The 14573-nt window shown below is 43.6% G+C and overlaps 1 protein-coding gene across 3 annotated transcripts in view; it reads left to right on the forward strand.

The window, feature by feature from the left end:
- The window catches only part of LOC101988489 (cell cycle control protein 50C-like), a 20465-nt gene that overhangs the window by 1639 nt on the left and 4253 nt on the right, over nucleotides 1-14573 (forward strand). Inside the window, exons 2-8 of one of the 3 annotated variants that reach the window (XM_013352173.2) lie at nucleotides 1635-1843; nucleotides 4204-4314; nucleotides 7418-7519; nucleotides 8378-8465; nucleotides 8882-9022; nucleotides 13387-13566; nucleotides 13941-14150. In XM_013352173.2, the coding sequence (XP_013207627.1) occupies nucleotides 1652-1843; nucleotides 4204-4314; nucleotides 7418-7519; nucleotides 8378-8465; nucleotides 8882-9022; nucleotides 13387-13566; nucleotides 13941-14150 (1024 nt within the window). In that variant the 5' untranslated portion in view covers nucleotides 1635-1651. Of the gene's footprint in view, nucleotides 1-1314; nucleotides 1844-4203; nucleotides 4315-7417; nucleotides 7520-8377; nucleotides 8466-8881; nucleotides 9023-13386; nucleotides 13567-13940; nucleotides 14151-14573 lie in introns of those variants that run through there. The other 2 variants (XM_013352171.2, XM_013352175.2) reach the window with 2 other exon arrangements.

Here is a 14573-nt window from a genome sequence, read left to right on the forward strand (position 1 = left end):
GGCAGGTGGATCTCTTTGAGTTCGAGACCAGCCTGGTCTACAGAGCTAGTTCCAGGACAGGCTCCAAAGCCACAGAGAAACCCTGTCTCAAAAAAAACAAACAAACAAAAAAAAACTTATGTGTCTATGGATTTGATTTTCTGGACAGGCATGTTTAACACACTACCTGTGAAGCTTCTTTAAGTCTGTCATCTTGTTTTATAAAAATTAATGAATACTGTTCTTTTTTTATGAATACTGTTCTTAATGGTTATAGAAATAACCCTTTTATTGAACTTAGTTGTTTCAAAATTGGAGTAGGACCTTCAGGCACAAATGTGCCTGATGTCTTGTGGGACGGTTTTATACATACAAATCTAACCTGTACTCTGTGGCTGTCCTTTAAACCCAAACCCTTAGCCATGTTCACTTAGCAATACAACGGGTAGATGCTAACTGTGTCCTCTGACATCTCACACACACTGGAGGATGACAGCAGCCGTCCGTCTAGCTGTCACTTGCAGGGCAGAGTCAAGCGGCACGCTGAAAACTTCCTGTGCATAATTCGCTGTTTGTTTATTTGGCAAGTATAAAGATTGAGTCTGAATTGGAAACCTACTGTATATATTTGCATTTCCTTGATATTCTTTTAAATTAGGTCCATTTGTCATTGCGTTCATTGACACATCATGGCTTCTCTGTCTACTTTAGAAAATTCCAAGTCTGTGTCTTCTCTGGCAGTTTGTTAAAGGAATGATTATAAATTGTTAATGACCAAAGTAGAAAACCCTCAAACCAGAGCTAATACTGTATTGCAAGGCTGAATATTGATAATGTTTCACTAACCTCTAATGAGTAGATTTGAGAGAGGCTAAATGGAGACTTTTCCTTTCAAGATTTTCATTTTATATGTATGAATATTTTGCCTGAATCATGTGCACAAGTATTTCGTCTGTGCTTCAGTTATGAGTATTTTGTCTGTGTGCCATGAGCATGCAGTACCTGAGGAGACCAGAAGAGGGTCCCCTGGGTCTGGACTTAAAGACACTTGGGAACTACCATAAGGGTGCTTGGAATCAAGCCTGGGTCCTCAGAAGAGCAACCAGTTTAACCACTGAGCCATCGCTCCAGCCCCAGAAGGAAATGTAATCTACATTTTCTGCCTGGGTCTTTCTTATTTATAAAAAGCAGAAAGAAAGCGACTGAAGTTAAATACAAGCACATTGCTTCTCCTTTCTGTATCATCACAGCATAGCAAAACTGCTGTGATCTCAGAATATTTTTCCAACTTAGTTCTTAATCATGTTAGCCACATTTGGGGGAAAGCCGATAGGCCTGGCTTCACCAAAGATTTACACAACAGACCTCAGAAACAGCCTATAACAACTGCTTCTGAGCATGAGCAGTTGGTTTTTACAGACGTTAAGGAGAGCTCTCTTGGGCATGGCATTTAACACAAGAGGCTTTCCGATTTGAAATAAAGTGCACCCAGCAGGGACTGGCGAGAGCTGTGCACTGCAGGTAGCGGGTCTGCTTAGAGAACAAGACAGGAAGCAAACATGACATCACAACTTCATGTCATTCTTCATATAGTATTAGCATTATGTGATATTACTACAAGCATGGCTGTTCTAAATGTCACCAAAGTATGTCAGTCACTTACAGGACCAAAATGGAGCCGATGCCCCAGTATGACCTGTCCAGACTGCCGGAAAACACAGCCCTGAAGCAGCAGACGTTGCCTGCCCACCAGCTAGAATTATCTGCCTCGGTGGTCCTCTCTATCTTTTTTGCCACAGGAGGGTTCTGCCTCTGTATGGGCATCATCCTTCTACTGTCTGCAAAGAGCACCAGGGAAATTGAGGTTTGTCATGTCTCACATGTTTAATTTCCAAAGCTTTTCGGTTTGAGATTATAGATGGGAGCAGTCACTTTGAGAACACAGCCCCTCAGTAGGAAGCTAGATCTGACCAGACCCACCCAACTTTGTGCTGGGAGGAGGCAGATGGGGAAAGAGCCCTAGCGTTGACTTCATTCATTCTCGCTGTCACACTGGTCACCTCCAGCCACACGTCTGTACAAGATCCCGCCCAAGTCAGGTGATCTTAGAGAAGTGAGCAAGCAAGAAACAGGTAGAAGGAGAGCAGCGAGCTCAAAAGCCTGCCAGACCCCAATAATCCATATGTTAATGAGCCCAGAACCAAAAATAGAGATCTTGGGTTTTTTAAAAAGCATGTGAGCTTTTAAATGTTATTCTTGTATAATTAATACTCCATGGTTGCAACAGTTTACTGTGCACAGTGAACTATTTTAGTATACGTTTACGATTATATACTGAGCAAATCAAGGGAACCGCGATTTCCTCTTTCTTCTAGATCTCCATGAAATCTCTAGAAAGCTGACCCGTAGACATACTGCTGTACTGTGGAGCATAGGATCCCTCTTTCTGTGTTGGTTCACCCCATTCTGCTCTGTCCCCCCTCCCACTACCCTTCCTGGTCTCTGACTAAGTAGCTCTTCCCCCTGCACGTGAACTGTCGAAGCTTCCGTCCACCCGATAGAGCAGGCAACAGTTGTTCTGATGTCCTTCATATCCATTCATTTTGCTGCACATGATAAGATTTTGACTTTGTGATCAAACAATATTCCATTGTGATATACTCCATTCATCTGTCACTGGACAATGAGATCAATTCCATAATACTATGAATAGGACTCCAAAAATGCGGGAACATGGGTATCTTTTTAACGTGCTAATTTCATTGCCTTTAACTATATCCTCAATGAGAGGAATAATCACTCTCTTCACAGGTCACTCCTCAGATTCTATAAATAGCAGACTACAGTCTTTGCTCCATTTTTATTTGTAGGCTTACAGGCTCACTGGACACTGAATTGCAAGATACCGTCATTATCAGCAGATAGTGGGATACGTATTTCTCACTAAAATTCTTAGCGGTAGAAAGCATCAGAGATGCCTGTATGGTCATGAAACACTTCTTCTAACCCTATGTTTCCATAACTCGGAGTGGAATTGTGAAATAAAGTGCATTCTAGTGTGACATCACTGATAGATAGACTGTTACAGAAAGTTTACTGATGATCAAAACTTAGGGTCCTGGAGATCAAATATTATAATCCCCGTGTCAAAAGAGGAGTTGACCACTCTGGAGCCCCAGGCCACTTAGTGTGGTTCCGTGTGCTGTCTGGCTTGTTCTTGCCTGGCATACTGTCCTGTTCTTTATGAAGTGAAGCACAGTCCCACGACCAGAAAAGTAGTCATTCGAGCCATGCCACGTGTGCAGAAAATAGTGACTTAGAGCATTGGCAGCGTTTACATATTCACACTTCACTTTTCTTTCACAAAGAGCCTATATTTCTTCTTTCCTGTTAGTTCTCTCTCCAAAAGAATCCTGCATCCTACTGGCACCTTAGCAAAGGAAAAGACACTCTTCTTGCTTCTCTGAGCTTCTACTCTCCCAGAATCCTCTTCATCATAGCCAGGGAAGCAGAAGCTGCCCACAGGATTAGGGAACACGCAGCCCTTGAGCCCCATCTCTGAGCCTCCCTTTGCAATCTCTCCAAGCTCCATCCTCCCAGAACTGAGGCTGAGTGCCTTGCCAAAGCACACAGCAGTCACTCACTAGGGACACTTGACTCTTTTTTAAAAGTGAATAACTTATATAATTTTTCCACAGAATTTAACATTCAAAAAGCAGAACACACCTTCTCAGGCTGAGAATTATTCCACATACATTAATAATCTTACTGGGAAATAATGTCTTCCTGCTTGGTCTCTTTTAGTAACTTCCTCAGGGTGTCATGTGAAATAATTAATATAGATATTTTCCATACAATAAAATGGAAAATAGTGAGTTCCCTGTAAAGGCGATTAGACTTGGGCTGTAAGCAGAGTTTCACGAGTCACTGGCTGAGCCCTTCCCAGCGACACATCCCCCCCACCCTGTGACTGCCTCATCCCCACTGATCAAATAAGTATGCAACAGAAACGTGGAGTCCCAGCCAGTGGCAAAATGCCTCCTGGTAACAAAAGGGAAGATTGTAAGAAGGCCTCCTCCCAAGCACCCCAGAAAAGAACACCCACGCAGCAGGCTGTCCTCCAGCCATAAGAACTAAAGACTCCGGATAAGGCGTGGGCATTGAATTTTAAGATGTGGATTCATATGACTTTTCCATGAACTGTTGTGTTTTCCTGCCTGCCAGATTAATTACACAAACACATGTGCACACTGTGCTCAGCTACGGGAAAACAGCTCTAATTTTGACAAAGAGTGCACCTGCTCTGTCCCCTTCTACCTGATGGACAAAATGGAGGTGAGTTCAGTGCACCGCGTGCTGGTGCCCTCCACTTATTCCTGCCTGCTGGTCTTGCGCTCTCCAGCAGATGTTTTCCTGAAAACTATGGAAAGGGAGCACAATAGAAATAGTGAATCTTGAGTCACTGACCCTGCAACCCCAGAATGCCCTTTTGTGTCGTTATTATTGTTTCCTGTTTGTAAACCTTGAGATTCTTTATTAAGATTTAATTTATTTATTTTACAACCCTACCGCAGTTTTTCCTCCCTCCTCTCCTCCCTTTCCTCCCCCCACCTCTCCTCCACCTGCCCACCCCATCCACTCCTCTGTTTCTGCTCAGAAAGAGGCAGGCCTCCCATAGGTATCAACAAAGCATGGCATATCAAGCTGTTAGAAGGTTAAGCACCTCTCCTTTTATTTAGGCTGGGCAAGGCAATCCAGTATGAGGGACAGGTTCCCAAGAGCAGCCAAAGGGATAGCCCTTGCTCCCATTGTTAGGAGTCCCACAAACAGACCAAGCTACACAACTGTCACATCTAGAGAGAGGACCTAAGTCGGTCCCATGCAGGCTCCCTGATTGCTGGTTCAGTGAGTTCCTATGAGCCCAGGTTAGTTGATTCTGTGGGTTTTCTTATGATATCCTTGGCCCCTCTAATCCTTTCTCCCTCTCTTCAGCGGAATCCCAAGAACCAACCCAAAGGTTGGGGCCCCCCGCAACCGGTTCCAACAAGTTCCGCAAGAAGCCCCCCCGAAAACCGGGGTAGTCACCAATCTGATTCCAGGAGATGGCCAGTTCAGGCTACGTGTCCACTATTGCTAGGAGTCTTAGCTGGGGTCACACTTGGAGGTTTGTGGGAGTTTCCCTTGCATCGGGTTCTACCTGTCCCCAAAAAGCCTGCCCTCGACCTCAAGATTCTAAACTTTCCAACATGGCTTGTATGATCAGTCACATGGGTTCTGTTATAAATATCTGTGTGGACAGGGCTATAGAATGTATTACATTGAACACCTCATGCTACGTGAAATTGTTAATGGACCGAGAAGTTACGTGACTTGGCCGAGGTCACACATTAAATTAGTGTCAAGAGTTTTACCTGGCAGGCTTCTTGGATTCTCCTACCCCGAGTCGTCTTGTAAGGGCAGTTGCTCGATCCCAGAAGAGGCTTTCAGTCTGCTCACTGGCAGTGTGAGGAATGCCAAGACATACAAAGATGAACCCCTGCTGTTGGCGGATTCAGCTCTCATGTTCATACAGGTCTAGGGAGATTTGGTGAAGAAACTTCCCAGAGCAGAAGGCAACAAGGAGAGCTGTCCATTGCGACCTTTAGGAAAGGGAGGAAAGGGAAAAGGGAGGGGAGGGGACAGTGCATGGAGTTTCAAGAGATGATAAGGACTTAGGTTTGGGACCAGCTGAATGAGCTGTAAGCCCGAAGGTGGGGTGCTCGGTGAGGAGAATGAGAGAAAACTAGCCTGTACCTGGATTTCTATGTGTAGTGGCATTCTGAAGGACAAGAGGGACCAGGCCTGGGGGGGGGGGACTGAGAGGAAGGGGTGCTGAATCTAGGGTACAGAATAGACATTTGAAATATCTTTGTGAAGTAGAATAAAATACATTTTTCATTTAAGTCATGCCTGTTAGGCAAAACCACAGAGGCCTAAAAATCTCTCTTCCGCTCTCCCTGCCAAGTGGGCAGCTGAGTGGTGACTTCCAGGGGATCTTATGAGCCAGTTACTAAGGTAGGCTCTCCGCAGAAGAGAAGCCTCCAGGCACGTCAGCCTCCTGAAGTCTTAAGGAACACTGCGGCCTTACCTTGTTCTGGTCCTTGCCCTCTCCTAGCGCCCAAGTTGGTCCCTACTTCTCCTGAATTCTCTTCTTGAAGGCTCAGAATTTTTAAATTTTGAAGGACAAAAAAATCCCCAAAAGAAAACCTAGTATCAATTCTCACCTCTCTGCGTGACTGTGGGGGAAAACACCGACCTTGCTGCTAAGTTAATGACATTCACAAGGAATTTCTAGTCCCCTGGCTCCCGCGTGCCCAGCATGTGCTTTCACCTGCCCTGTGTATGCTCAGTGACTCCAGTTCTAAGTTACATCACCTGAATTTACTCTGAAACTGTATCCGTGGCTTTGGGTGCTTATATCAATGCAACACTCAAAAGGTTCGGTGTATGTTTGTCCTCCCCTAAAGAAGCATTGAGACAGCTTCTGAAATGGAAGATAGAATGGTGACCACCAAATGGCTGTGTGCAGCTTCAGCTTGGGGCAAAGACAAGTCCTGGGGCCATCTCACTGAGCAATACACGCAAACCCACAGTCAACCCCGCCAGTCAGCACCTCCTTCAAGTCGCTCCCTGGCAACTATCCCACAAACTTGTATGTCTGCCTTTCCATACAAGGAGGTTCATACAAGGTTGTTCAAGTCCCCACTGAAATGCTCAGTGTGCCGGCCCTCATCTCTCCCAAAATATGCTCACTACTCCCTCTTGTCCACCCAGCTGCTCCTAGACTGCCATTTAGTACAATGAGACAGCACCACGGAGGTCTCTAACCTAAACGGCAGCTGCTGGGGCTATGCCTGCTGTCCACAATGCCATAATATAAATACACCGCAGGAGCTCATGTCCAGCAACATCTTAACACATAGCCTGTTCCTCCCGCACAAGGCCCTTAACTGTTGACTGCTGTCCCACTCCAGAGCACCAGCAAACCCTAGATGAGCAGCAGCTTCCTCTTAACCCGATCACACACCCCTACTCTTCCTGGGAAAATCGCTGGAATGTTGTTGAATATTAATTACTCAAACCACTTCAGCTGCTCGGGAAAGCTTACATCAGACCAGTTGAAGTTCCAGCTGTTTCAGATTGATCGGGGACCCCCACAAGAAACTTGTGTTTCATCAATGAAAAATGTCTAGATGTTGAAATCTTGTAAATAGTATTTTAAAATTTTAGAACATGATATGCCAAGCATTTTTCCTAGTATTGCCACAAAGAGACAAATTTCATAAATCTGCATTTATGCCTTGAAAATACACAGCCTAGGGCTGGGCATGGTGGTACACGCCTTTAGTCCCAGGACTCCAGAGGTACCTTATTTGCTTCTTATTTCTCTTCCATGCAGGGTAATGTTTATATGTACTACAAATTGTATGGTTTCTATCAGAACCTCTATCGATATATTCTATCAAGAAGCAATAGTCAACTGGTGGGCAAGGATATTTGGGTAAGGCTCAGTCCCATTTAGTATAATACTCTCTTCTTTTTAACAAGGGGTTATTTCAGTCTAAGAGACAGGAGTGGGGCAGGGCTCAGCATCTAGAGTTTTGAAGATAGAAATGTTTGCTTCATTCTTAGAGTGAAGCGGCTGAGCATTTTAGGTAAATACTTTTGGGAGAGGGCTCTGGGCCCCTTTAAAGCAGTTAGTGTGAGTGCTAGCCAACTAACTGTTCTTTGTGCATTTGCGAAGACCATGATCTCTGTTTGGTTCACTTGTTAACCAAGTTTGTCTGCCTTTCTATAACCAAGGTCCTTGATCTAGCCTACTTAAAGGAAACTTGCTTGAATAAAAGACTAAGTACAAAAGCCTGAGTCTAACCTAGGCTTCCAAGTTTTTATTCTCAGTAGTTCCTATGTTAGTGAGAGAAGCTAGGTGGATTGTTTTCCAATCTGACAGTCTATGAAATGATAACCTAGCAGTTTCCTGTGAGGTCATCTAGCTATGGAATCTGACCTGAATACTCCTCTGAATATGGTAACTTTACCAAAAGGATTTTTAAAAGTGGTCCCATGTAGACTGAATGTGAAGGTAAAAATCCTTCCCGCAAATAGTTTTGGCGTGCTCTGTATTGTTAAAAAGGATATAAAACACCTAGACATCCATATGCACATATGTCTCAAAAGGCTGAACGTTTTCTAGTCTAAGTGAGCCAGAAACCCTGGGGAAAACAGGTAGCAGCCGTCCATAGTCTTTACCCATGCCAACGCACTAATGAGAGTTGATGCTCATTGCCAGAGTTCTCTCCTGCAATGGTCTGAGAGTTTGCCAAGAGCACTTCTCTCTGACACATCATCTCACACACAGGATGTTACCAACTGCGCCCCGTTCCAGGTGTCCCACAACGGCACTCCCATCATTCCCTGCGGTGCAATTGCCAACAGCATATTCAATGGTAGGTGACTTTTTTCCTGCCTCTTTCATAAGGGTGTAGCTACCTCCACACTCAGGATGTTACCCGGGCAGCTGAGTGGCTCGTTTTATTTGCTTGCTCAATGCCAAGTATTTATCCAGGATAAGCCAGAACACTGATGTCTGGAGTTTCATTTGTAAATAACTTCTCCCTCACCAGCAATCTGAAGGAACAGTCAGAGAACACAAAATAGACAGGGCCAAAGAATATTTTTCAATAATTGGCTCAGTGTTGGTAAAGGAAAAACTGATCTCATGATTCAGCATCCATGGCATGTAGGCGTGTTGAGTGTCTGCAACAAAACCTAATTTGTTTTTCATCTGTGTCTGGGTCTGCATTTTGAAAGGTGGCAAAATGGCTACCTAACATCTTTACTGTAATTTTAAATTTCCTTTCAGATACCATAACTCTTTCATATCACCTTAATTCGTCTATACATATAGAAGTCCCGATGCTAAAGAGTGGACTTGCGTGGTGGACAGATAAGTATATCAAATTTCGGAACCCAAGAACCAGTGATCTTGCTAGTGCGTTTGCAGGTAAGATCCAGACAGTTGCTCCATAGCCTTACTCCCGCCCCCACCCCATTTTTGGAGACAAGGTCCCTCTCCTTAGCCTTGGCTGTTCTCAGCTCACTGTGCACACCACTGTAGAACTCAGAGATCTGCCTGCCTCTCCTCCAGAGTGCTGAGGTTAAAGGCATGTGCTGCCGTGCCTGGTTCCCTATCTGTGTGTGTGTGTGTGTGTGTGTGTGTGTGTGTGTGTGTGTGTGTGCGCGCGCGCGCGTGCGCACACACGTGCATGCAGGGAGATATTTTTTTTCTTATTATTTCTTTAATTCCTGTTGCTCTAACTTTCCCCATCCTGGACCCATTTTCTCATTGTTTACCTACTACAACTGTGAAATAATTGGTTCTCTATTTTGTCAAATAATTGTTTTGTTCTAATTAACCATTAAGACATACTGTGGAGGAGTGGAGAAAGGGATTCTCTGTGTAGCCTTGGCCGTCCTGGAACTCGCTCTGAAAACCATACTGGCCTTGAACTCAGAGATCTGTCTCCTTCTGCCTCAAGGCATAAACTGCCATGCCCAACTTCAACTGGATACATTTTTGAGAATAAAAGTAACTATCTACTTATTTTAATTTTTTCTGTATTAATTACTAAGTCGATATAGTATTGACAGACCTATCAAACAATTCTACTCAAATCTACTCTAAATTTTTTAAATCTATTTTCAACAATGCTGCTTTTTCAAAAATTAAAATATATAAATGCTTATGAAACGTCTTTTGAAATATTTGCTTTAGTAATTATCAAACATTAAAAGAGAATAATTTTCCTGAATACCCATTTGCATGCTTAATAGGTTTCTTAACCATCTGTGTTATGACATTATTTTAATTATTTCAAAACATTGTCTGAAACTTTAAAAAATGAAATCTGTAGTTAATCAGTTTGAGCTTGTCAGCACCTTTAAATGAGTCTTCTCTCTTTCTCAAGAGTCTGAGTAAATACCATCTCCATAGTAGTAGTCAGTTTTGTTAAACGGAGTAGTGTCTTAGTGAGGGTTTCTGTTGCTGGGGTACAGGGTTAGTTAGGCTTACACTCCAGCACTGCTGTTTGTCTCTGAGGGAGGGCAGCACAGGAACTTGAACAGGGCAGGATCCTGCAGTCAGGAACTGATGTGGAGGGCCTGGAGGGGAGCTGCTTACTGGCTGGCTTCCCATGGCTTGCTCAGCCCACTTTGTACAGAACCCAGGAGTAGCAACCCAGGGATGGCAGTGCCCACCTTGGACGGGGCCCTCCGCCATTGATGAATAAAAGAACAAATGCCTTACAGCTGGACCTCATGGCCGCACTTCCTCAGCTGTGGCTCCGTCCTCGCTGATGACTGGCTTGTGTCAAATTGGCACACAAAACCAGATGGCACAGAGGAGAATGGCAATTTTTATTTCATTGTAGTCAATATGCTAGTATTTTAATCCAAGGATTTTCATAGACAATTTTTTTGCTTCACAGTTTTTTCTATTTTTGATTTTTTTTTAATGTGTCGTGAAGTCTAGATGCTACAGTATGAATCCTGGACTTTCTCAATATCACTTTATTCTAGCGCAAAAAAAAAAAAAATCCTAACCCAAAGTTACAGTGCTATCAATATTCTTTATGGAAGTCAACATAATCCGAGGCCTAATAATAAAGTTTAATAATTAAATGTTCTTTTGAACTACCATGGTATAATATGTCCAGTCATTCCTCTGCTGTCACCTGAATAAACTTTAATCTTTGTTTGGAAGCTTAGTTTTCCAGAAGTATTGCTCACAAAGTCACCCCAACCTAACATTTCTGATGTTATCTAGTTTGCATACTTTTAAAAAATTCAATTATCTTGCACAAAGTGTACCCAAAGTTAAAGGGCTCATAGGAGAAAACGCTGGGGACCACTGTAGAACACAGCATGAGCTGTTGGTGTGCACCAGCCTCCCTCAAAGCTCCAGGCACTCCAGACTTCTCTCTCATGACATGCGTGCTGAAACACGTAGCTACCTGTCACGAGTGTCACTAAGGATTTTGCAATTTTTTTTTGCCAGTATAGAAAAAAATACTTGTTCGTGTGGCTGAAACTCTCTATAAGTAATGTGCTGTATCATTAATGGGCACTATTGTGATTTATGCCTACGCCATACGAGTTTAAGGACATTTCCTCTCTGTTGCTTTCTCTACTAACAGAGAATTAGTTTCACTCTGGGGTTCTGCTCCACCAAATTTTCACTTCTTTTATTACTACAAAAGCAAACAATTTAAAGTTGATCATTGGAGTTCTCAACTGAGTTTATAGCAACATCTCTAATAAATGCCAGATTTTTATCTTCGTGATTGACTTTCTAAAAGCACTGCTTTGATTCCGTGAGGAATTAAACCCAAGGGTTTATTATTGCCTGAGTTTTCCTGTCTGAAGACATTCCCATAAAACTAGCTTTATTTAACTGTTCACAGTTCTCCTGTGCTGAAGTCAACACATTAAGACCTTTCTTTGGCTATGAAGAAAAGTTTTTAAGTCAAAACCTAGGGACTAGAGAGAGAGCTTAGTAAGAGAGAGCTTAGTAAGTAAAGTGCCCGCTGCCACATGGGACCTGATGTGCCCACGTAAAAAGCTGGGTGTGGCCGTGCACACTTGTGATCCTCATGATGGGACAGGGAATGGGGGAAGCAGGTCGATCCCTGGAGCCCATAGGCAGCCAGTGTAGCCCATTGGTGTACTCTAGGCTCCCGAGTCACCCTATCTCAAAAAGCTATTCAGGGTGACACCCAGCGTTTATTATAAGCATACACATGCTCATATAGAAATGCATGCTCATGCTCATGTACACACTTTCATACACACTCACATATACTCACACACATACATACACACACACACACACCCTGAAACTAGGCTAGGTATACTGCCCATCCCAGGACTCAGGAATATGGGAAAGGACTTTGTATCAAAAACTATATAAACAATCACAACAATAAAGTGAAAATAAAAGTAAATCCATTTATTATTTTTTGGAAACGGGGTCTCATAGTCTCACTCTGGCTGGCCTTGGACTCACAGTCACTGCTCCTGCCTGCTGAGTACTAAAGGTGTGTGCCACCACGCCCAGTTCCAGTTAACCTTAATGAAGCCATGCTCCCAGAGAGACATAGAAATGGACCTTCTGTAGGAACGAAACCAGTGTCTGGGCACAGTCCTTACTCACAAACTTTCAAAGAAGTTCAGATGGTCTTCTGATTTACACTACTTTTATGTCACATGGCTGTTAACATCACTGTGGTTGCTATGTGAACTAATGTCAACCAAACTGGGCATTGTCAGCAACATTACAAAAATGCTCTTAATTTTACATTAAACATGCATTCCAGTTTTTAGCTCTTCACAGCTAAACAAAAGGAAACAATCAAGAAATGTTATTATTGGATGGATGGATGGATGGATGGATGGATGGATGGATGGATGGATGGATGGAAACAAATGACCCAAGTTAACTTGGAGAATGAAGGAAGTTAACATCTCGGACCAAAGCATGCATCTGACACTATCCAGATATATGGGAAGTGGTGGGATTGGAAGGTGATAGGGAGGACTTAAAACATACATTCTGGGGCTGGAGAGATGGCTCAGTGTTTACAAACCCAGGTTCAATTCCCAGCACCCACATGGCAGCTCACACCTGTCTGTAACTGTAGTTCCAGGGCTTCTGATACCTCACACAGGCACACATGCATCAGTGAGCATAAAATAAAAATAAATTTTAAAAATTGATTTAAAAAACAGACAGACCTGCATTTCTTTTTTATAAATTGCAAACTGCTTTTTAACATGAAAATTTAATATTGAATTTAGTCATGCCATTTAGCCTTATTACTACTATCTTTTTCTTTGCCTATCCAAAAGAATTAAAATGAGAAAAATAAATAGATACACAAAATAAGATAAATTAAAAAAAAAACAGAAAACAAACCTGCATTTCTATTTTTTGGTTTTGTTGTTGTTGTTGTTGCTTTGTTTTGGGTTTTTGAGACAGGGTTTCTCTGTAGCTTTGGAGCCTGTCCTGGAACTTGCTCTGTAGACCAAACTGGCCTTGAACTCACAGAGATCTGCCTGCCTCTGTCTCTCTAGTGCTGGGATTATAGGTGTGTGACACCGCACCTATCCAAGAGGATTTGTCTTTACCTATTGAGTCTCCTATCGGTAGAGGGACTGGTCTTAGAGTAGTAAATGTCCCTCGCATGGTTTACTGTGCTTGATTAGCTATCCAAAATTCAACGTGGAGTCTATCAGCTTTTGGCAGATTGAAAGCCTCTTTGACCCTTTCATCAAGCATTAGCTGATAATTGGATAACTGTCGTGTTCCAGGTTCTGGAATAAATGCTAGTGGACATGTGAGTGTGATTCTGTCTTCAAGCATGCTCTGTAGAGTGGGGATAGCAACGCTCTCAGCAGGAAACGGAAGTCTGAGAGTTGGGGCAGTCAATGCCTGCATCTCCAGGACTCACACTGGCCTGGGGTTCAAACACGTAGCTGTGCTCCCATGGGGTGAGTGTGAGCGTGGGGGGGAGGCAGGGAATGAGTGTGTTACGATGCAGGTGGGGAAGTCAGAAGACACCTTTGGAGAGCTGGTTCTGATCTCCCACTGTGTGGGTTCCAGGGATCGAACTGGGTCTTCAGTCTTGGAAGCACTCACCCTTAGCACTGAGCCATCCTACTGACCCTGATAATATCTGTTATTAACCCTACAAGATTATTATACACTCTTCCTTAGAATGTTTAAAACAGTATAATTAAGGATTGCTTATTAAACTGCCAAATTTCTATTGCCCTTGCATTGCGAATGCAGTTCTTTCTTTAAGGAAAGCTAAAGAGAGCGCTGACCTTTCTCTACCGTGTTTCTCATGTCCCCAACCCCACAGGAAGTGCGAAGCCTCCGCACTGGGCCCGACCTATCTATGAGCTAGATACGGAGGACCCAGGAAACAATGGCTTCGTCAATGAGGACTTCATTGTATGGATGCGGACCGCCGCCTTTCCCACGTTCAAAAAACTGTACCGCCGGCTCAGCCGCGTGCACTACTTTGTGGATGGCTTACCTGCCGGCAACTACACTTTCCACATATCCTACAGTATCCTTCTGTGCCACGTCCTCTTCTCAGAGTGAAAGCAAATCTCGCCTCTCACCGTTGAGCTCCTTCTTTCTGCTTCTGTCCTCCATCCTGATATGTGTACCACTGAAAAACAGACGACTGTTGTACAGTGGTACACACGGAGACGGGAGATGCTAGCTCCTCAATGCGCGCGCGCTGGGGGTGGGGTGGGGATGCGGGGGGTCCTCTATCTCGGGACTGACATGTCAAGAAAAAAACCGTGCACATTGTGTTTATATTATTGTAGTTTAGAACCCTCCCCAAAAATAGAGACCCTTAAAAGTGGCTGCATGTATTGACATACTAGTTTTAAAGGAGTGCCCATTATGGAAGAACAGCTGAAGGTTACTTTAGCCAAGTTTGTTTGCAAGGGTTGCCCTGTGATGGTAAAGACATTCCTTT

The sequence above is a fragment of the Microtus ochrogaster genome, chromosome 2, assembly GCF_000317375.1.
Source record: "Microtus ochrogaster isolate Prairie Vole_2 chromosome 2, MicOch1.0, whole genome shotgun sequence".
NCBI lineage: Eukaryota > Metazoa > Chordata > Mammalia > Rodentia > Cricetidae > Microtus > Microtus ochrogaster.